At 40.1% G+C, this 21942-nt stretch overlaps 1 protein-coding gene across 9 annotated transcripts in view; it reads right to left on the bottom strand.

The window, feature by feature from the left end:
* LOC131404364 (neuroblastoma breakpoint family member 12-like) overlaps window positions 1–21942 on the bottom strand; it is a 46562-nt gene that overhangs the window by 19775 nt on the left and 4845 nt on the right. For 6 of the 9 annotated variants that reach the window (XM_058538945.1, XM_058538944.1, XM_058538939.1 and 3 more), the window contains 6 exons: window positions 21031–21907; window positions 20485–20659; window positions 18602–18679; window positions 5702–5912; window positions 3550–3652; window positions 2064–2278 (listed from right to left, as the gene is read on the bottom strand). In XM_058538945.1, the coding sequence (XP_058394928.1) occupies window positions 2064–2278; window positions 3550–3652; window positions 5702–5879 (496 nt within the window). In that variant the 5' untranslated portion in view covers window positions 5880–5912; window positions 18602–18679; window positions 20485–20659; window positions 21031–21907. The remainder of the gene's footprint in view (window positions 1–2063; window positions 2279–3549; window positions 3653–5701; window positions 5913–18601; window positions 18680–20484; window positions 20660–21030; window positions 21908–21942) is intronic. The other 3 variants (XM_058538940.1, XM_058538942.1, XM_058538943.1) reach the window with 3 other exon arrangements.

Genomic DNA, 21942 nt, shown 5'->3' with positions numbered 1-21942 from the left:
AGGGGTGTAATTGGCATGCCAAGAGAGGACAAAAAAAACGGAATCACATAAAACTCTTATTTACAACCAGAGAAGGCAGAAAAAGAGTGGAAGACAAAAAGAAAGAAACCAAGCAAAAGAGCAACGAATATAAAACAGTAACAACTATGGTAGATAGTAATCCAGTATATCAACAACAACCTTCAATGCCAGCGGTCTAAATGCACCAACTAAAAGATAGACCGTCAGAGTGGAGGAAAACGTAAGACTTAATGATATGTTGTGTATAAGAAATCCACTGTAAATAAAAAGACACAGGGTTAATAAAATTAAAAGGATGGAGAAAGATATACCATGCTAACACTGATCAAAAGCAAGCTGCAGTAGCTCTATCAGTTTCAGACAAAGCGGACTTCAGAGTAATGAAAATGATCAGGGATAAAGAGGGGTATTACCTAACAAAAAAGAGGTCAGGTCTCCAAGAAGACATAACAATTCTTAATGTGTATGCACCTAGCAGAAGAGCGCCAAAATAAATGAGGCAAAAACTGAGAATGGCAAGGAGAAATAGATGAATCCAGTACTCTAGTAGGAGATTTCAACACCCCTCTGTCAGAAACAGGCAAATCCAGCAGGCAGAAAATCAGGAAGGATATAGTTGAACTTAACAGCACCATGAACCAACTGGATGGAATTGACACGTATAGAATGCTTCATCAAACAAGGGCAGAACACACAGTCTTCTCAAGTCCACATGGAACATTCACTAAAATCGGCGCCATGCTGGGCCATTAAAACACACATTAACAAATTGAACATAGAAAACATACAAAATATGCTCTCAAGCCACAATGGAATTAAACTAGTAATCGATAACAACAAGATAGCTACAACATTCCAAAATACCTGTAGATTAAGCAATATACTTGACACTTGTCAAAGAAGAGGTCTCAAGAGCAACTTAAAAATATTTTGAACAAAATGAAAATGAAATATAATCAAGATTTGTGCGATGCAGCAAAAGCAGCGCTTAGAGGGAAATTTATAGCATTGCATTGCATATATTAGAAAAGAAGAAGGATCTAAAATCAATAATCTAACATTCCATCATAGGGTACAAGACAAAGAAGAAAAAATTAAATGTAAGCAGAAGAAAAAAGTAATGAAATTAAAGCAGAAATCAATGTAATTGAAAACAAGAAATCAATAGAGAAAATTGACAAAACCCGAAGCACATTCTTAGAAATGCCCAACAAAATTGATGAACCTCTAGCCAGATTAACTAAGAAGAAGAGAGAGAAGATACAAATTACAAATATGAGAAATGAAAGAGGGACCATCACTACTGATCGGATGGACATCAAATGGATAATAAAGGAATATTAGGAACAATTCTGTGCCCTAAAATTTTAAAATAGATCCATTTCTTGAAAGACACAATCTACCAAAACTCACAGAAGGAGAAATAGATAATCCCAATAGGCTTATATCTACTACAGAAATTGAAACAATAATTAATAATCTTGCAAAACAGAAAGCACCAGGCCCAGAAAAATTCACTGATGAATTCTCTGAAACATTTAAGGAAGAAATTATCCCAATTCTCTACAATCTCTTCCAGAAAATAGAAACAGAAGGAATACATCCTAACACATTCTATGAAGTCAGCATTAACCTACTACCAAAACCAGACAAAGACACTCCAGAAAGGAAAACTACAGGCCGATATGGCCCATGAACACAGGTGCAAGAATCATCAACAAAATTTGACAAGTTGAATCCAACAAAGTATAAAAAGAATTATACACCACATCTCAGCAAGATTTATTCCAGGTATGCAGATGGTTCAACATTCAAAAATCAATTAATGCAATTCACCACCCCTCGGGGTAGAAGCAGACAGTTGGACCACAATGGCCTGTACCCCGGGCATTTCTCCTCACTGTTCCCACCCTGCCAGTCCTGGTCCTGTTGTGACTCCAAATGTGACATGGAAACCAGACCAGCTGGTTAAAAACAAAATTCCCTTGTAAGTGGAATCTCTTGGAACAGCTCAATATAATCAGGGCCTGTGACTGCCTTACCTGGGCTGAGCTTTTGGGCAAGGCGCTCTGCCAGCCTGTGTCCCTCAGCCAGTTGCTCTCGGAAGCCCTGCCCCTGGTAGTTGGCAGGGTCATTGTGGCTGAGGAGGTCTTGGAGACACTGATTGAGTACGACAGAGACTTTTCTGCCTTCCTGTATCTTTTGCTGTAACTGGGTCAGCTCTTGAGCCTGACCTTGAATTAGGATATCACATTTCCTAAGGGGGGACACAAGAGAACATTTAAAAGTGCAAGGAGTTGAACCATAGGTTACAGGAATTTTAAAGGAGGTTTCCGTGAGAATATCCCCAAGGAGCCCTCGAAGCAGAATTCGAGCGTATGTGTGGTGACCTGCCTGTGGCAAAGAGAAAGAAGATGGTAAAACAAAGGCTTCCTCTGTATTAGAGAGTGCTCCTGTAAGATCCCTTGACATCCCATTCATCTTGTTCTTCTATAAGCAAAGCCAAATGTCTCCCTAAACCTGCTTTATAAAGATGTCCCTTCAGTTCCTTACTGAATGGCTATGTGCATTTCGATGTAAAAATGCACACAGTGCCTTATGTAGTGAGTGGACACAGAACCAGACGCAGAAATGTGGACAGGCACAGCTGGTGTTAATTGGAAAGAATATGAGAAGGACAGTGTCAACAAGACAGCATTTTTAAAAAGATGTCTCAGAGCATAATTGACATACAATATCCTATTTGCTTCAGGTGTATATCATAGTGATTTGATATTTATATACATTATGAAATGATCACCACGATAAGTCTAGTTACCATCTGTCACCATACAAAGTTATGAGAGTATTATGGACTATATTTCCTATGCTCTACATTCCATCCCCATGACTTACTTATTTCATAACTGGAAGTTTCTACCTCTTAATCCTCTTCACTCATTTTGCCACCACCACCCCCCACTCTCCCCTCTGGTAACCATCAGTTTCTTCCCGTGTCTATGAGTCTCTTTGTTTTGTTTTGTTTTGTTTTGTTTTTTGGATGCAACATGCAGGTGGAGGAAAGGAAACCCTCGTATGCTGTTGGTGGGAACGTAAATTGGAGCAGCCACTACGGAAAACAGTATGGAGGTTTCTCAAAATCTTCAGAAAGACGGCTTTTTACTGAAAGCAAGGATGACAAGCTGTAGTCAGTCAGGAGGTGATTGTGATTAAAGGTAAGTGAGGTGGTGATTGCACAACATCGTGAATGTACTAAATGCCACTGAAAGGTTCACTCAAATTTGGTCAACTTTATGTTACGTGCTTTTCACATCAATAAGTTTTATTTTCAAAAAAGAGTAAAGGAGGCCTTGAGTAATTGGAGTCCATCGTTTACCAATTATTGTTCTCTAATTGTTTTATAAATATCCGTATGCATGTGCCTGTCATGAAAATTGCTGCCCTTCTCCTGGCCCAGAGTTGCTCCTTGCCCTTCTTCAGAGATTCCTACAACTTCCCACCAGCTGCCCAGCAGAGAGCTCTCCTTACCTGAGCTTCTCAACTAAGGCTGCCTCCTCTGTCAGCTTCCCCTCCTCAAACTGCAGCTTCTCTCCCAGCACAGACTCAACGATGCCTTTGCACTCTCCACACTCTGAGAAAAGACAGAGATGCCCGCCTCAGTGGAAAGCTGGCCATGTTGCTGTGGTCACTGCCTTCAAGGGAGGAGGCAGGGTCCATCTCTCTCTCTCTGTCTCTCTCTCTCTCTCTGTCTCTCTCTCTCAGAGAGAGACATAACCCCAGCACCAGGCACTCTGCTGGGATTTCCACATCTTATTCCTCAGCCTCCCAACTGCATGTCGTTTGGTTACTCCCCATTTTAGAACTGAGGAAAGAGAAGTTCCAAGGCAGAAAAAGTAACCAGACAAGATTAACTGGTATTTGGCAAGGTCAGAATTCAATTCCCTGAGACCGACCCTGAGTCATGGGCCACTTGACCTAGACTTGCAGTCTCTTGAGTAAAACACTAAGCAGGGGCATGAAGTAGCGCTTCCCGTGTGCTTGGGAAGGCCCCTAGGACTGCTGACTGTTGGTTCCCCTGAGCTCAGAATTTCAAGCACAAGTACCTTAAAGATGAAAAACATTTATGTGAATACAGTTCTGTACAATATGACACATGACTGTAAATCCCTGAAGGAAACATGCACAGACACTAATAAAGTTTGTTTTAAATTAAAAGTAGTGAAGCAAGAACTCATAAATAGTGTTTACTCTGTGCGAAGAACTGTTTAAAGAGCTTTAGAGAAATAACTCATGTAATTCATTGCAACCACTCAAAAAAGTAGGTACTATGAGAGCACCACACTAACAGAGGAGGAAACTGAGGCACAGAAAGATCCACAACTTGGATTTGAGCCCAAGAAGACTGGCCCAGTCTCCATGCTCTTTATCACTGCACTGTGTTACCTCAATACCAACATCTCTGGTGACATCATGCTTCTTCACCGTCTTCAAAGTTTGTTTCCTTCAGTTATGTTACGATTATAAAAAAAGACGTAAATAAAACTTAGTTTGTCCTTTCTCAAAAGCTAGTCTCGTCACTTGCTTAAATAGCAGTCTTCAATTTTTTACTTTTCTCTGTCAGTCATTTTAACTTAACCCCTCCCACAATGGTCTATTGGAAAATGCCACCAATTCAGGCTCAGAGTTGTCAAGATTCCTTCTAATCACTCTGTTCTGCACGGGCCCCCATTCTCAAGATTCCTTTCGTCGCTACAGCCCCCTCTTACTGAACGGGTGATTGAGCTTCCAATCGTAAATCTGACTGCAGGAGGGAAGGCCCTGCCCCAAACACTGGCTTGAAATTGTCCTGGGGCTGGTGGCCTCCCCCACTTACCCTCATTCTCACTTTGGCCACATGTCTCATGTCCCAGACCCTCAATATCACCTGGACCTGCCTGCCATCCTGCATCACCAGAGGTTCACCAGCTCAGAGAGAGACAGAGGGGGTGGTACAGATTCTCTGATTTCCCCAGAAACACCCTCAACCTCACCACAGTGGTAAAATGGCTTCCTCGGACTCAGAAAGAAGAGCCTGTGCTCAGGAAGCTCAGCTTCCCTCTCAGCAGCGTAGTCTCCGTCTTGATGGCATCCCTCATGGATAGTACAGTTTCAGTGAGGAGCAGACTCATCTTCAAGCTCCTTTAAGGCAGGTACCATCACCTGCTTCCCCCAGCGTGTACCATCACCCCGTTTTCCCAGTGAAACTAGCACAGCGCTTTGCCAATGGGACCTCAGAGAAGCCTGAACTGAGGGAGTTCATTAGTCCTCGACGTTTCTGCCAACAGTGACGCAGGATCTCGCTCAGTACAAAGAGGATGCTGAGAGCAACAGTTGAGCCTATTCCTGAGAGAAACAGGCAGTTCTGTGCCTGCACCGGGATCAGTAACTGGGATCTGAAGTTTAATTCCACCTTACACCTCACTGCAAACCTGGCAAAGCCCCTCAACTCTTTGTGCTTCAGTTTTCCCATGCTCAGCACACTGAGACTAAGATACCCACTTGTACCTTTCCTGGATCCTGGTCTGAGTGAAAGCTATTTTGCCCAAGAGAATGGAAGATAAGGTCTGGAGAGTTTTTAGTTTCTTAGAGGGAAGACAGTGATCATTCATCACTCTGGTGACCATGACCCTGTAGGACTTACTGTATTTCTGCAGCTGGTTGGCCAGGATGTAGGCAGTAGATTCAGATACAAGAAATTTCTCTCTGAGGTCTCTAAAGTCCTGTTTCCTTTGTGCCAGCTGGGATTGAAGCTGTTGGTTGATTTCCAGCATGGTACTTTCAGCCCTCGGATCAGACAAAGGGCCTAAAGATTCTGCCATGGTGACGTGCGGCAGAAGAGGTAGAGCCAGGGACTGGGGAGAAGAAACCCAAACACATAACGGGTTAAAAACAAGTGAAATCAAATAGATTTAATCAGGACTGAGGGGTGATGATACAGGGATTCTTAACTTACTGTTGGCAACGACTTGATCAACACCCCACAATACTTGAGAGTCCGGAACCCCCAAAACAAGGATCAAGATGCCAGAGCTCAGAGCCGAAGGCACTGTCCGTAGCTCACACTCCAAGAGGAGTGAGGGAGGGAGGACCCAGCGTGCCAGGTAACGGTCTGGAGTTGCCATAACAGAACTGGAAGGTCGGGGGTGTCATGGAATCTTAGGAGCCCTTGCCTTCCAAGTGCCTAGGCCAAGCTGCTACACAAAGATGTCTGATTTCTACTGAAGGTCACCAGCAATGGGGACCACCCCTCAGCAGCCATTCTCAATAGCTGTCGGCCCTTGTGCTGATGCCACAACTATTCTCTTTCCAAGAAATAGCTAAGCATAATAATTTCTCAGTGTTCGTTCTTGTGTGTTTATAAAAACATCAAGACAGAAATTGATTCCCAATAACTTTTCTTTCCTTCAGGGCTGTCGTGAAGTCACCAACTTTCTCATCAAACTAAAACAGATCTTAAGGTTTTTCCACAAGTGAAAGATGTCAAACTTTTAGACTCTCATGATGTTCTTCTCTGGAACTTCTACAGTTTTTTCTACATCTGTTAAAAACTGTACAAGAAAACCAGAGTATCACACTAAGTGAATGAATAAAAAATTTACAAAATGCTTTCTGTCCTGACTCTCTCATTTCTTTTTGCTGCATCCCTGTGTTCTGTCAGCTTCTTATCCATCAGTAGGGCAGCATGTCGGTTTTTCATTTAACCGAAGTCAAGTGACACTCCTATCTCCTAAACTCCTCCTCTATCTGTTGGTTGCTCTTTTGTTGTTTTCCTTTAATGTAACTAAACACTATATTTCCTGTTTGTCACTTATGGATTTCATTCTAGTCCCACGAGAGCTCTTTCCAAGCTGTGAAATGATTAAAATAGTTTAGTTATATATCCTTAAATACACATAGTGACCATCGCTTTTGGAAAGACGTAAACCCGATGCTATTTTTTTATGTTCATTCAGTTCACACACATATTGAACAGACAGGGATCCATGGCAGTTTTTATGGAACATTACTTGATAGATCTCTTTGAAATGTCCTCATGCCATTGACCTGTAGTTGTATTCTGCTAACAGCACCTCAAGGTCATGGGTCAGGGATGGTTGATGATCCACATGTACCAGTGCAATGGGGTCCAGTGACATGGAAGCTGAGGTTTAGAAGAGCAGGAGGGGCCGGCAGCAGAAAACGATGCCCTGAACCTCCTCCTCCACTTCTTCAGCATCTGACCGCACCTGGGTCTTGTGAGCCTGAGACTTGGGAGACCCCCCAGAGCATCGCTCTCTTCAGTTTAGCTACTGGACCTTCCTGAGTTGAGGGTGCAACTGGTGTGAACGTGTGCCACCTAGCATGCGTGTCAAAGTGAAGGATGCTGGACCGGATCAACCACTTTTGAAAGTTTATCTTCTCCCAAGCCCACGCCATCCACCATCTACACTGTCTAAAGGTATTAGTGTGTGAGATCCACCAAAGGCTTTAAAGAAATCTATTATCGGGTGTCTCTGGGACCTGACATTCTATGGGAGAAAGAAAAGTTTGTCAAATTCCCTCACTTTAAAAATGATGAAAGTGAAGGCTTGCAAAAGTTACATGACTTACTTGAAGTCACACACGGATGAGTTTCTTGCAGTGCTAATTATAGTAATCATAATAACAGTAATAATCCATTGAGTGATATTGGGCCAGGAATTTTGCTAAGCACAGTAGACATACAATGGCATTTTATTTTCATCATAAGCGTTTGAGGTAATACTGTTGTTCATAAATAAAGTAAGAAACCCAAAGAAGAGGGACTTTAAATAATTTCTTTGGCCAAATTAAAAACAGAAAAAACACTTTTTATTAAGAGCAAGGAAGTGATTGCCCTGTGTTTTGTTACAATAAGAGAAACCTGTTTTGTGTTTATCCTGCATTTTTCCAGTTACTACTCATCTTTTTCTCTCTCTGTGACCTGGCTTTGCTTCTAGAGCCCTACTTTGTTCTACTAACCCATCTTCAGGCAGGTCCAGTAGCAGAAGTGATGGCGGGGCTCTTCCAGAGTCTCCCTGGAATGCTTGTGGTATCAGGACGTCAGACACAGTCTGGAGGCAAGAGCGACCCATATCTGAGAATGGGCAGCTGTTTTCTCACCTCATTCGAGTCGGCATGATGTCAAATGACAGGAAGGGATAATTTCCCTTTAACTCGGGAGTCACGTCTCAGTGACTGTGATCTATTGGGCTGAACTGACCTGAAGTGGAATGGACTTGCTAACTTTTTGGTTTCTTCTGAAGTGGCGAGAATATTTATAAGACTTTCTTACTTAAACATCTCTATTGACGTTTGAATTAACAGCAATATGATTTATTTTTGTAAGGTAAGAGGCTTGGAGAAGACTGGTACCTTCAATGAGCAAAAAAGGATCAATTTAACTTCCATTCAAAGCAAGCTAGAATCTGAAATTAGGGCTTTCACTGTTTTCAAGGTGGACTGTCAGGTGCCTCAGGCATATGTCCCCAAGGGCTTGTGTCTCTTCTGTAAACCGCATGAGGTTAAAACGGGGTCAGATGGGCCAGGTCCCTTTCAAGTTTAGGTCCTCCAACAGTTCCTCCTCCGCTTTAGAGAACGGATTGAAAATATCCTTGTGGTTCTGTTCTGTCCTACTTTTGTGTTTTGGGTAAAAGTTATACAGCTCAGTGTTTCTCCCGCCCCCAAGTGGATCATTCTAAGAATCATCTGGGAGAGTCAGTACAAATCAGGTTCATAGTCCTCACTGTAGTGCTTCTGAGTCGGTGGGCTTAGGTGGGGCATGGAATCTGTGTGTTAAAGTTACTCAGATGTGAAACAGGTTGAGGACCCACTGATATCATCGACCTTCCTCACAGTTTGGGGGAGGATCATTTCAGATATATTATTAATTCTAATCTTCACAATCGACTTGTGAGGAAAGCACCACTTTCCCCTGTTTGCAGATGAAGAAACCAAGGCACAGGGAGGGTCTGTAACTGTCCCAAGGTCCCCTGGCTGTTAAGTGCTACAGCCAGGTGTCAGGTAGAGTCCCCCTCTCCCCCAAAGCCCCTTCCCACATTTTCCATTCACTCTTGTGTCAGTTTTTTCCAAGGAGGTGCTTCCTTTGCCTATACCTCATTTCTACCAAAGAATTGCTGAATTTAATTTTTTCATCCGAGATATTTTTCACAACGGGCTAACAGCATCCTATTCTGGCCACTGGCTATTAATTTGAGGCACACTGTTTAATGAAAATACAGGGCATGGGAATGTGCAAAGTCATGCTGCTGATTATTATTATCCTTATGGCATAATTCATAAACTGTAAAATTCACAATTTTGTGTACAATTCAGTGACTTTTAGTCTATTTGCAAGGTTCTGAAAGCATCACCACTCTCTAATTCCTGAATATTTTCATTACCTCAAAAATGAAACACCAAACCTATTGGCAGTCACTCCCTATTCCCCCCTTCTCCCAGCCCTTGGCAACCGCTAATCTACTTTCTCTCTCTATGGATTTGCCTGGTCTGGGCATTTCTTCTAAATGGAATTATACAACTTGTGGTCTTTGGTGTCTGGCTTCTTCACTTAACATCATGTTTGCAAGGTTCATTCATGGTTTGGTGTGTATCAGTACTTTATTATTTTCATGTTTGAATAATAGTTCATTTTATGACTATACTACATTTTGTCCATTCATCAGCTGACGCATATTTGGGTTGTTTCTACTTTTGGCTGCTATGAATAATGCTTCTATGAACAGTCGTGTGCAAGTTTGTTTGTGACCATATGTTCTCTTGAAAACATATACCTAGGAGCGGAATTCCTATGTCTACTTCAGCTCTAGATTTAACTTTGAGCAGCTTACAAACTGTTTTCCAAAGCACTGGCACCATTTTACATTCCCACTAGCAATGCAGGAGGATTCCAGTTTCTCCACATCCTCCTCAACACGTGTTATTGCCTATCTTTTAATACAGCCATACTAGTGAGTGTGAAGTGGTATCTCATTGTGGGTTTGATTTCCATTTTCTTAATGACTAATGAGGTTGAACATCTTTTTATGTGACTATTGGTCATTTGTACATCTTCTACAGAGAAATGTCTGTTCAAATCCTTTTTCCATTGATATATTAGATTATTTGTCTTTTTACTGTTGACTTGTAAGAGTTCTTCATATATTCTGGATACTAGACACTTGTCAGATACATGTTTTGCAGCTATCTTCTCTGATTCTGTGGGTCGTCTTTTCACTTCCTTGTTATCATCCTTTGAAGCCCAAAAAATTTAATTTTGATGAAGTCCAATCTATCTGTTTATTCATTGGTTGTTTTTGCTTTAGCTGTGGCATCTAAGAAATCATTACCTAATCAAAGATCACAAAGATTTACACCTATGTATTCTTCAACACACCACTTTGAATTAGAACTTTCCTGAGTTAGGGTAGGGGGATATATTTGAATTTTGAGTCCTGTAAATTGGTATACATATATATATATATATGCCCCTTGATTGATATTCACAGGTCTCCCACCCACTCCAACGGAGCATCCTTGTGCTATAACAGAGATTTGGGAAATAGTATTTATTAACATCCTGGCTTTGATTCAGGTGAGAGTTTTGGTCATGTGGGACAGCTTCTCCTCGACCTCTCCTGGGTTCAAAAATTGTTGAATATCTTTAGAGTTGAACAAGTGATTGAGTGTCTTTCTGAGAAACACTCGGGAGTCCAGGTTGTTCTAAAGCTACAATGGACTCTGCCCTTCCACTCCAGACAGCGATGACTACAGGGGTTGGACTCAGCCAAGACTTGCACCTCTGGTCTTAGGTGGAAACTAGCCCTGCTTCAGGGTTTGAGGATGGCTGTTCTAAAGGGTCTTGTTCCTCTCCAATTCCTTTTACTGCATATATGACTTCTTCCTAGAAATGGTGGGAAAATGTTTATTTTAGAACAACTAATCTGCTCTGCCAATAGTTTTCTGTCTACAGATTTAAAGGGAGTAAGGGAAGAACTCAAAGTCAAATATGTTTTTAGTGCCTATTATTGTTCCAGTGATCATATTTAATCCTATGAACTATCTTACTAGTCAGGTTTTATCCTTTTCCTTATGAGAAAAGAAAACTCAGAACGACTACAAAATATCCCAAGGTCAAAAATCTAGTGAGGAGAGGACTGAGCATTAGAAACGATTTCTGTTTGGCCTTCAAAGTCAACCTTGTAGCATTGTATCCAACTGAATGGCAGTACTTTTGCTGGAATAAGTCTCCGTGTTTGTTGTTCGTGGCTGATTTTCTCAAGACAGCAGTGTGTCATTTTAATATTATTTGAACTTTTAAATTTCACTATCTCTTTTGGTTTAACCACACATTTTAGTGCTTGTTCTGTTCCATCGCTTTGGGTTTCTTCTCAAGGGATTCTTATTATTTATATGTTGAACACTTGTTACTTATTTTCTGTCATTTGTCACCTTTTTTACCCTTTGTCATCATCTCTCTCCCTCTCTTTTTTTTTTTTGCTCACATTTCTTTATTGAGGTACAATTTACCTAGAGCAAAATGTACAAGACTTCAGCATACAGCACAATAAATTTAACATGTATGCGTTGAGTAATCACCACCCAGACTAAGAAACAGAACATTTTCCATCATCCTCCAAAGTTCTGTCACACTCCTTGCCAGTCAATACCCATCCCCCAAAGAAAAACATATTCTAATTCCCTCACCATAGATTAATTTTGCTTACTTTTGCACTTCAAATAAATGGAATGCACTATGTTCTCTTTCGTTCTGTGTGCTTTCACTCAATATCTGGTTTTGAGATTCAATCTTAATAGGCTACCTGTGTCAGTAATTTGGTTTTTTTATGACCAAGGAATTCTGTTTTATAATTATAGCACAATTTCAATATCCATTTTTCTGATGATGGACAGATTTATTTTTGGTTCTCATGCATGAAGTAACTATGAATATTCATATATATATATATTTTTTTTTTTTGTGGAGATAATTACTTGTTTGTCCTGCGTACATGTACCTAGGAATAGAATTGCTTGGTGAAAGGGTAGAAACTGACATAGACTCTTGCAAAGTAGTTGTACCATTTCACATTTCCATCCAAATACAAGACACTTCTATTTCTCTACATTCCCCCACACTTAGTATTTTCAATCTTTTTAATTTTAGTCATTCTGCTGGCTGTGTGTAGTTTTGCCATTTTGGTTTTCAAAAGCTTCCTGGTCATGTGGCTATCTTCTTATATGTGGTGCCTTTTCTAATCTTGTGCTCATTAATAAACTAGGTTGTTTGTAATGTTCTTTTCTTTTTCTATCTTTTGCTGAGGAAGATTTGCCCTGAGCTAACATCTGTGCCGGTCTTCCTCTATTTTGTACGTGGCGCCTCGCCACAACATGGCTGATGAGTAGAGTAAGTCCGCGGCTGAGATCCCAACCCACAAACTCGAGCTGCTGAATCAGAGCATGCAGACATTTAACCACCAGGCCACGGGGCCAGCCCCTTGTAATTTTCCTTCTGACTTGTATAAGTTCTTTATATACTTTGGATAAGTCCCTTGTCAGATACAGGTATTGCAAGTAATTATTCCTGGTCTTTGAATTGCTTTTCACTTTTTAAATAGTCATTTATGATAAGCTAATGGTTTAATATTTTATGAAATCCACTTTGATCAATTTTTCATTTATGTCGAGTGCCTTGGTGTCATGTCTAAGAAATCTTGGCCTACCTTGGTCATGAAAACATTTCCATTTTTCTTTCAAAGCCTATATAGTTTTAACTTTCACATCTCCAATTAAGTTCAGTGTCTGGTGGGAAGTGATTTTTAACATTAACTGGTTTTTCAATAAATATTCATTTTTTTTAACGCCTTTTATGGAAAAGCCTTCATTACCCCAGTGAAATGTATTGGTGACTTATTAAAAAAACCAAATAATTGCATACATATGTGGGGAAATATTTTACTCTCTGCTCTTTCCTATTGATTTGTTTGTGTTCCTTTACTTCCACCAATACTACAATGTCTTAATTACTGTACCTTTAAAGTGAGTGTTGAAATCTAGTAGAGTGTGTCCTCCAACTTAATTCTTCTTCAAGGTTGTCTTGGCTATTCGAGGTACTTTCATTTCCATCTACATTTTAGAATTAGCTTGAAAATTTCCCCCCAAAAATGCCTGCTGCAATGTTACTTGGGATCATGTTCATTTGACATTCTAACGATATTGAATCTTCCAATCTATGAATTTGATAGATATTTTTTGATTTATCTAGTTATTCTTTAATTTCTCCCAGTAATAGTCTTCAGGAGTCTTTATTATGTGTGTTCTTAGGCATTTAATGATTGTGGATGGTAACCTCTTTTGTGTTTTACTGTATTTCATTTCCTAAATAACTCATTGCAAGTATGGAGAAATATAACAGATTGTTATATGAATGCTGTTGAGGTATAATTTAGGTAGAATAGACCACACCACTTTAAAGTATACAATTAAATGCATCTGACAGATGTATACACTAATGAAACTACCTGCTACAGTCAGGATACAGGGCATTTCCACGATCTCATGACTTTCCTCGTGCCCCTTTGCAGTCCATCACTCCCTCAACCCTAGGTCCCAGGCAACCACAGTCGTTACAGATGGGTTTGCATTTTTAACAACTTTATATAATGGAGCCATACACATACTCTTTCATGTCTGCATTTCCTCATGCAGCATAATGATTTTAAAATCCATCCACATTACTACATGCATCAACAGTTCATGCCTTTTGATTGCTAAGTGGTAGTCCTTTGTATGGCTGTATCGTGTCTATTTATACACTCATCTATTAATGCACATCTGTGTAGTTTCCAGGTTTTAGCTATTATGAATATGTGCAGATTTTTGTGTGGACATATTGTGCAAATACCTAGGAGTGCAATGGCTATTCACAATTGGTATATGTTTAACTGTGATTCAGCTTTTCAAAGTGGTTGTACCATTTTTCATTCCCACAAGTGTAAGAGATTTCTAGTGGCTTTACATCCTCACCACAGGTGGTATTTTCAGTCTCTTTAATTTTAGCTAAGGTACAGGATGTGGAATGGTAACTGTTATAGTATGAATTTATTTCCCGGATGACAAAGTTGAGCATCTTTTCATGTGCTTTTTGGCCATTTATATGTCTTCTTTTGTGAAGTATTTCCTCAAGTCTTTTGACCAATTCTCTTATTGCATTATGTTACCAGACAAAATATGTGTAAGAAAAGTACACTGAAAATTACAAAACATTACTTTGAGAAATTAAAGAACTAACTTAATGGAGAGATAAAACTTGTTGTGGATTGGAAAACTCAAGATGGTTTAGATGTCAATTGTCCCCAAACTGATCAACAGATCTATTACAATCCCAATCAAAATTCCAGCAAGTAAATTTTGGGACATTTACAAGCTGATTCTAAAATTTATTTGGAAAAGCCAATGATCCTGAATTATCAAAGCAATTTAATAAAAGTAGACGAAAGGTGGATAACTTACATTGCCTATTTCCAGAAGTACTATACAAATCTTTTACTCAACTTAAAATTAAGCTCTTTGTGTTTTTATCATTTGGTTTTAAGAGTCTCTGTATAGTCTGGGTATAAGTGCTCTATCAGATGTGTGATTTACAATTATTTTCAACTCACTGTGGCTTGACTTTTCATTCTCTTACCAGTGTTTTTTGAAAAGCAAACGTTTTCAATTTTTCTGATGCACAATTTATCAATGTATTCTTTTATTGATTATGTTTGTGGTATCAATCTAAGAAATTTTTGTCTAACCTGAAGTCAGAAATATTTTCCTCTATGTTTTCTTCTGGAAGCTTTAGTTTTAAGGTTCACATTTAGATCTATTATCTATTTGGAGTTAATTTTTGTATATGGTGTGAGATATGGATTCGACTTATTTAACTATTTTTCGTATGGATATACATATCCACTAGTTGAAAAGGTTGAAAAAGATCACTCTTTATCATTTGTTGAAAAGACTATCTTTTTTCCACTGCATCGTCTTTTTTCATTTGTCAAAAATCAGTCTCTTTATATATATTAGTTTATTTTTGGAATCATTATTCTGTTCTATTGATCTATTGACCTATGATGACACCAATACCATACTGCTTTGAATACTATAATTTTAGAATAGTTCTTGAAATCAGGTAGAGCTAGCCGTCCAACTTTGTTCTTTATTTTATAGGTGTTTTGACTGTGCTAGGTATTTTGCATTTTCACATTCATTTAGAATCAGCTCATTACTTTCTACTTAAGATGCTGACTGACATTTTGAGTTGGGTTGCATTGAATCTATAGATCAAGTTGGGGATAACTGACATCTCAGAAATAATGAGTCTTCTGACCCATGAACATGGAATTTGTCTTCGTCTTTTTAGGTATTCATTGATTTCTTTCACCAATATCTTGTACTTTCATCTGTTTGATGCTATTATGTTTCACACTTCAATTGTGCATTGAAATTACATAGACATAAAATAGATTTATGTTTACTGATCTTGTATCCTGCTAGAAACACACGCCTCACAGTCAAGCTGTATCTAGCAGTGACCATAGCTTTGGGGACTTGTGTTATTTGCCAGGTGAGAAGAATCTTCTTCATTCAATTGAGGCTTTATCATCAGGCCAAGGAAGATGATCAAAACCCAAGTTGAGACCGGTGGCTGGGGAGTGTTTGTAGGAGGGCTTTTGTGGACTAATGAATGTGAAAGGTTTTGTATGTTCACCAATAAGAATTTCTTAAAGTTAACCATTTGATCGGTGAGCCTGCCAATTTATCCTTGTGTTTAGCTGCAATACCAGTTATAGATTTAGGGGCCAATCTTCTCCCTTATTACTCCTTTTTTTTTTTTTTTTTAATTTTTTGTTTATTTCACCACCCAAATACTAATTACAACCCATCACCACACACATGTGCTGAATTATCCCTTTTACCCTCCTCCCTCCCTTACTACTTAATTTAGTCTTCCATAATCTAGTCCAGCCTTATGTACTGCCAGAATCTTTCAAAAGGTATGCAAATATATATCCATCAAATATCGTGAGTTTGTGCCCAGTTCTGACTAGTCTTACGGCCAATGAATTCTATGATAAAAATGACACCACAGGCATTAAAATAATTAATAGCAGCAGCCCGAGGGGGTTTGGTTGTGTATCATTTGGAAGCCTTAGGATACACTGCCTCCTATTGTTACCAGATGCATACCCAGGTCCTTTACTTGCCACACAAGAGGGGACAAATGAAAACTGGAATGCCAGGCTTACGTCAAGGAAAGAGTTTTTACCTCGGGTGACATCAGCCGGGAGACGAGAGCTCTCAAATTTGTCCCATCTCCCTGAAAGATGGGATGCAAGGAGTTTTAAAGATTGTGAGGGAGAGCATGTGCTGGGGTTTTAGGTAAGGGAGGGGGAGCATGTGGACGTGCTGGCTGGTACCTTCCCACCAGCTTGCGTTTGGCCTTGAAGACTGAATTTCTTTCCCTTGACTGTCTGGACTTTTCTGGTTAGCTTTCATCTTCAGCCTGTGTTTGGCCTTGTGAGGCTGAATTTTGATGTCTAGACCTTGATTTCCTGGGAAAGACAGCTCACTCATATACTAAGGAGGGATAGAAAGACCTGGTTAGTTTTAAACAACAGTTGATTATGCTGAGTATGCACAGCTGCAGTTGGCAAAGCTTATCTCCAAGTTTTTGCTAACTTCTTCAAGCCCAGGGAAGATTTTCTAACCTCTTTGTTCTCGGTTTCACTATCCCATATCTGAAGTAGGTGTCCGTTCCCATCAGTCTATAAGCACAGAGCCCTGAGGCTGCAACAGAATCTGTAGGCCCTTTGTGTCAGCTTCATTTACCCAAAAGATGGTGAACGACCTTCAGCTCAAATTATGCTCTGACTGGTGTATGTAGCATATTTGTTATCTCTTTAGTGACCCATGTTTCTGTCCAGTCATGTAAAGCTTGCTCATCTGGATTACTCACAAGGTCTCATTCCCAGTGGGTCAGATGACTTGTCTCAGAAAAACCAAAGCATCCATTTGTCATTATGTATCTCTCCTAAAACTTATTCTTGATGGGCTAAAACATGGCTCACAAACAGCTTTGAATGTGTTTTATTTATATCTGTTGAATGGTTTTCTTTTTTTTTTTTAATTTTTTGTTTATTGCAGTAACATTGGTTTACAACATTGTATAAATTTTAGGTGTATGTCATTATACTTCTATTTCTGCATAGATTACATCATGTTCACCACCCAAATACTAATTATAACCCATCACCACACACATGTGCCGAATTATCCCTTTCGCCCTCCTCCCTCCCCACTTCCCCTCTGGTAACCACCAATCCAATCTCTGTCTCTATGTGTTTGTTTGTTGCTGTTATTATCTACTACTTAATGAGTGAGATCATATGGTATTTGACCTTCTCCCTCTGACTTATTTCACTTTGCATAATACCCTCAATGACCATCCATGTTGGCAAAAATAGCTGGATTTCATCGTTTCTTATGGCTGAGTAGTATTCCATTGTGTGTATATACCACATCTTCTTTATCCATTCGTCCCTTGATGGGCACTTAGGTTGCTTCCAAGTCTTGGTATCATGAATAATGCTGCAATGAACACAGGGGTGCATGTATCTTTACGCATTGGTGTTTTCAGGTTCTTTGGATAAATACCCAGCAGTGAAATAGCTGGATCATATGGTAGTTCTAGCCTTAATTTTCTGAGGAATCTTCATACCACCTTCCATAGTGGCTGCACCTGTTTGCACTCCCACCAGCAGTGTATGAGAGTTCCCTTCTCTCCACATCCTCTCCAACACTTTTTGTTTCCTGTCTTGTTAATTATAGCCATTCTGACAGGCATGAGGTGCTATCTCATTGTAATTTTGATTTGCATTTCCCTGATAGTTAATGATGTTGAACATCTTTTCACGTGCCTGTTGGCCATCTGTATATCTTCTTTGGAGAAATGTCTGCTCAGGTCTTTGCCCATTTTTTAATTGGGTTGTTAGTTTTTTTGTTGTTGAGATGCATCAGTTCTTTATATATTTTGGAGGTTAACCCCTTATCAGATGTATGGTTTGCAAATATATTCTCCCAATTGTTAGGCTGTCTTTTTGTTTTGTTGATGCTTTCTTTTGCTGTGCAGAAGCTGTTTAGTTTGATGTAGTCCCATTTGTTTATTTTTCTATTGTTTCTCTTGCCCGGTCAGACATGGTGCTTGAAAATATGTTGCTAAGACCGATGTCGAAGAGCGTACTGCCTATGTTTCCTTCTAGAAGTTTCATAGTTTCAGGTCTTACATTCAAGTCTTTGTTGAATGGTTTTCTAAAGGCAGTGACCCAACTGACTTTCTTTTTACAGTCCAATTTGTTGTTTCCCAATGCTCCACCCACTTGACAGGACCCAAGAGTCAGTATAAACATAGATTTATCCCCATTGGTTTATTAGCAACCAACTGATGGTGTGTACATTACATATAATTCTATACATTGGGCTGACTGTGCCCTCCTTCCTTTACCTGTTTCCTGTTGGGTGTTCAGGTGTTGTAATGTCGCTCACTGCTTCCATTGACATCCCTGGATGACAGTGCTGCTATCTGTAAAAACAGTTGTTTTGCATTGCTATTTATCAAAGTTATCATATTGTCTTTAAATCTGCACCTTTATGAGCATCATTAATAATTAATATCTATGCTACTCAATTCTTCAGTTAGGTCAAAACTAAAATTTGAAATTAAGAAATAACTGCTTCACTATTTTAGCTTTTTTGAAAAACTATACCATTTCCATTTCAGGTGTGTGTGCTAATGTGCAGATTTTCGACACTCTTTAGAAAAGTCACTATTGATCCCAGACAATACAGAATAAATTATACACAGAATGATTGCAGACCATGGGCTAAATATTAGTGTCCACTGGGTCTGACATTTGCTAAACATGTTTTTCCAAGATGTAATGTTCTTCAGAGCCAACTCATTTGCAGCTCCGAAAGCCTCAAATCGTTTCCTCCATCCTCTTGTGGCCACTGTCATGAAATCTACTCTACCTCTTCTTATGGCACCTACCATGGGATCTGCTTTGTTCCATGGCCCTAGAGGCAGGGCCATTTTTTCCAGCACATTTAAGTGCATGATGAACCTCCTGTTTCTATAAGGTCAATGGAAGTGAGTGGCTCTCTCTGTTATTTGGTATGTAGGGCCATCTTTTGGGTCACTTGGGGAATGTGTTGTCTTCACAAGTCGTCAGGTGCTCCTAAATGCAATAAATTTTCTCTCACTACATGACACTAAATCCCACCCATTCATTGTATTCTTGAAAATGTCACTTTCTGAGTGGGATTTTGAAGGTTTTTGAGATTTCTTGCCCAACCACACATTATTCAGTCTTTTTGAGTCCATCTCTCTGCTTTTTCTCTTGATATGGCTACTGTCTAAATAGGATCTGTGAAATGAAACACAGGAAGGAGGTCCATGCCAAGACTTTGGGACACTCAACTATGACAGTCAACAGCAGGGACACTCTTTGGAAGAGATTCTCCAGATGCTTTTTGACCTGACTCCTCAGGAGGTAGAAAGCCAGGTGCTCTCATCGCTCCTCCTCATCATCTTCCCCTTCTCTAGGATGAGACTATTGTGTCTGCTATTGATGCTGTCATCTACAGAAAACAAAGGCTCCGGTGTGGACAGACATCTTTTAGCTCTCTTCAGTAAGGAATGTATCCTCCAGTGTAATCAGCACAACGCTTTACCCACAGGGGATCAGTAAATGCGTTCATGGAGCTCAACTAATTTAGAATCCATGTTATCTAGATGAGTAGAGATGTTATATTTTGTAGAACTTGATAGGATAAATAGAGGAGTGAAACAGGGAGTCTTACTTTACTCTGTTTCTAAGGGAACAAAAGTCATTGGGTTTAAAACCACTTAAATATCAGAGGACCAGGTTTTAGTCCCAGACACTCCTACTTTATCACTGCAAACTTGGAAGTTGCTGTACTCCATTTTTACTTTAGTTATTTGATCTGAAATTTGAGGATGAAATACCAAGTTTCCAAAATTCTAGGAATATGGCTGATATTTACAGTATTTTTGATGTGGGGAGAGAATCTTGAAGTCTGGAAAGCATTTAACTTATCAGAGAGAAGACAGATCATCACTTATCATTATGGCGAGGAACGTGTAAGACTGGTTACGAGAGGGGAAGAGGGGGAGGGCAATGTGGGTAAAGGGGGTCATTTGTATGGTGACAAATGGAAATTAGACTTTTGGTGGTGAACACAATGTAGTGTATACAGAAGTCAAATAATAATGAAGTATATCTGAAATCTATAGAATGTTATAAACCAATGTTACCTCAATAAAAGATAAAATGAATAAAAAGAATTTTTGAAAGACTTATTCACCTTGCCTCTTTATGTCTCCAGCTGGCCAGGACATAGTAGCTATTTCAGCAGTTTCCTCTGGAGACCTTGGTAGTGTTGACTGCTTTGAGCCAACATGCAGCCCAGGTTGGTTCTATCCTGAGAGGCTGAAATCTGGCTGAGGTCCAGGTTTATTGGGCCAGAACAGGTCATCTAGCTGTTGGAAAAAATAGAAGGGGGACGAGGACAACTACTGAGGTCATCCCTAGGCAGCACTGGCCAGTTCTTCCAGTGACTAACCATCTCTGCCCTCATGATTTCCTGGTTACTAGACTGAGAGCTCTGTGAAAGTTGGAATATTTTATTCATCTCTGTCTTCATGTCTCCTAGCACCATATCAAGCCCTGAGGAGTCTCTTATGACATTCTTTCACTGATCCAATCAAAGTGGCTGTAAATCTCCTCATCTCAATACATTCCTATCCCAAACATCCTGTCCGGGATGCTCTGCTCTCTCTCACGATGTAGCTGATGCCCATCCTTTGAGAAGAGACTTCACTACACTCTCTATATGCCCTATGACACTCACCTGTGGTCAGCTCTGATGATGATGGGGCTGTCCTCAGGGATTCCTCTCAATGGTTTATCCTGTCATTAGGAAGAAATGTCCTTGGTCTACACTCCCATCCTCTGGGCAGCCGCAACACCCAAGATTAGGAGAGCTACCATATTGTGTTGAAACTATCTGTTTGTATTCTCCCTCTCATTCCTCTGATTTCCTCAGGAAAACCTTACTGATAACTGAATTCCAAGTTCTTAACACAGTATGAGAAAAATTAAGCCATCAAGAAATATCTAAAACATATTGTGTGTAAAGACTTTCTTATCCATAAATGCAGAAGACTATTATTAGTATCACTGCTTCAGATGCAAGGGTCCCCCTACCCTGGTACTTTCTGACCTTAGGGTAGAACTGTTCAAGGCAAGAATTGACATCTCCAACCCTTCTCCAAACATCACTTATCCCTCTAAGCCCACACTTACCGGAGGGCATCCACTGTGCGGGCAGCCCCAAAGTCGAGGCTGGGGGTCTGGGGCAGAGATTCATGGTCACATCCTCCTCCACTTGGAACTGGTGCTCCCCAGTGGTAGAAACCAACCCTGATCCATCCTTGGATCTCCCCGGCAGGTGCACAGGTTCACTGTGGAGTAAGTGACTCTCCCAGTCCTCACTGCTCAGCTCAGGCTGCTCCTTGAGGAGCCAGGTGATGCTGTAAGCATTCCTCAGTTCCCCTTGACGTTTCTGAACTCAACTTGTTCTTATTCTCACCTCCTTGGGCAACCACCTGCTCCACTAGCACCTGGACCTTCTTTGAATTACTCTCATCCTCCAAACCAGTTGATTTTCTTTATTCCATCTGCTCCCTCAGTTCTGTGTTTTTAGTGTATGGGCTCAGCTCAGGCTCCTGCAGGAGACACACAGAGAGGGAACTAAGGTCCA

Source organism: Diceros bicornis, chromosome 4 (assembly GCF_020826845.1).
Source record: "Diceros bicornis minor isolate mBicDic1 chromosome 4, mDicBic1.mat.cur, whole genome shotgun sequence".
Lineage (NCBI taxonomy): Eukaryota > Metazoa > Chordata > Mammalia > Perissodactyla > Rhinocerotidae > Diceros > Diceros bicornis.
This window is presented reverse-complemented; position numbering and strand designations above follow the sequence as displayed.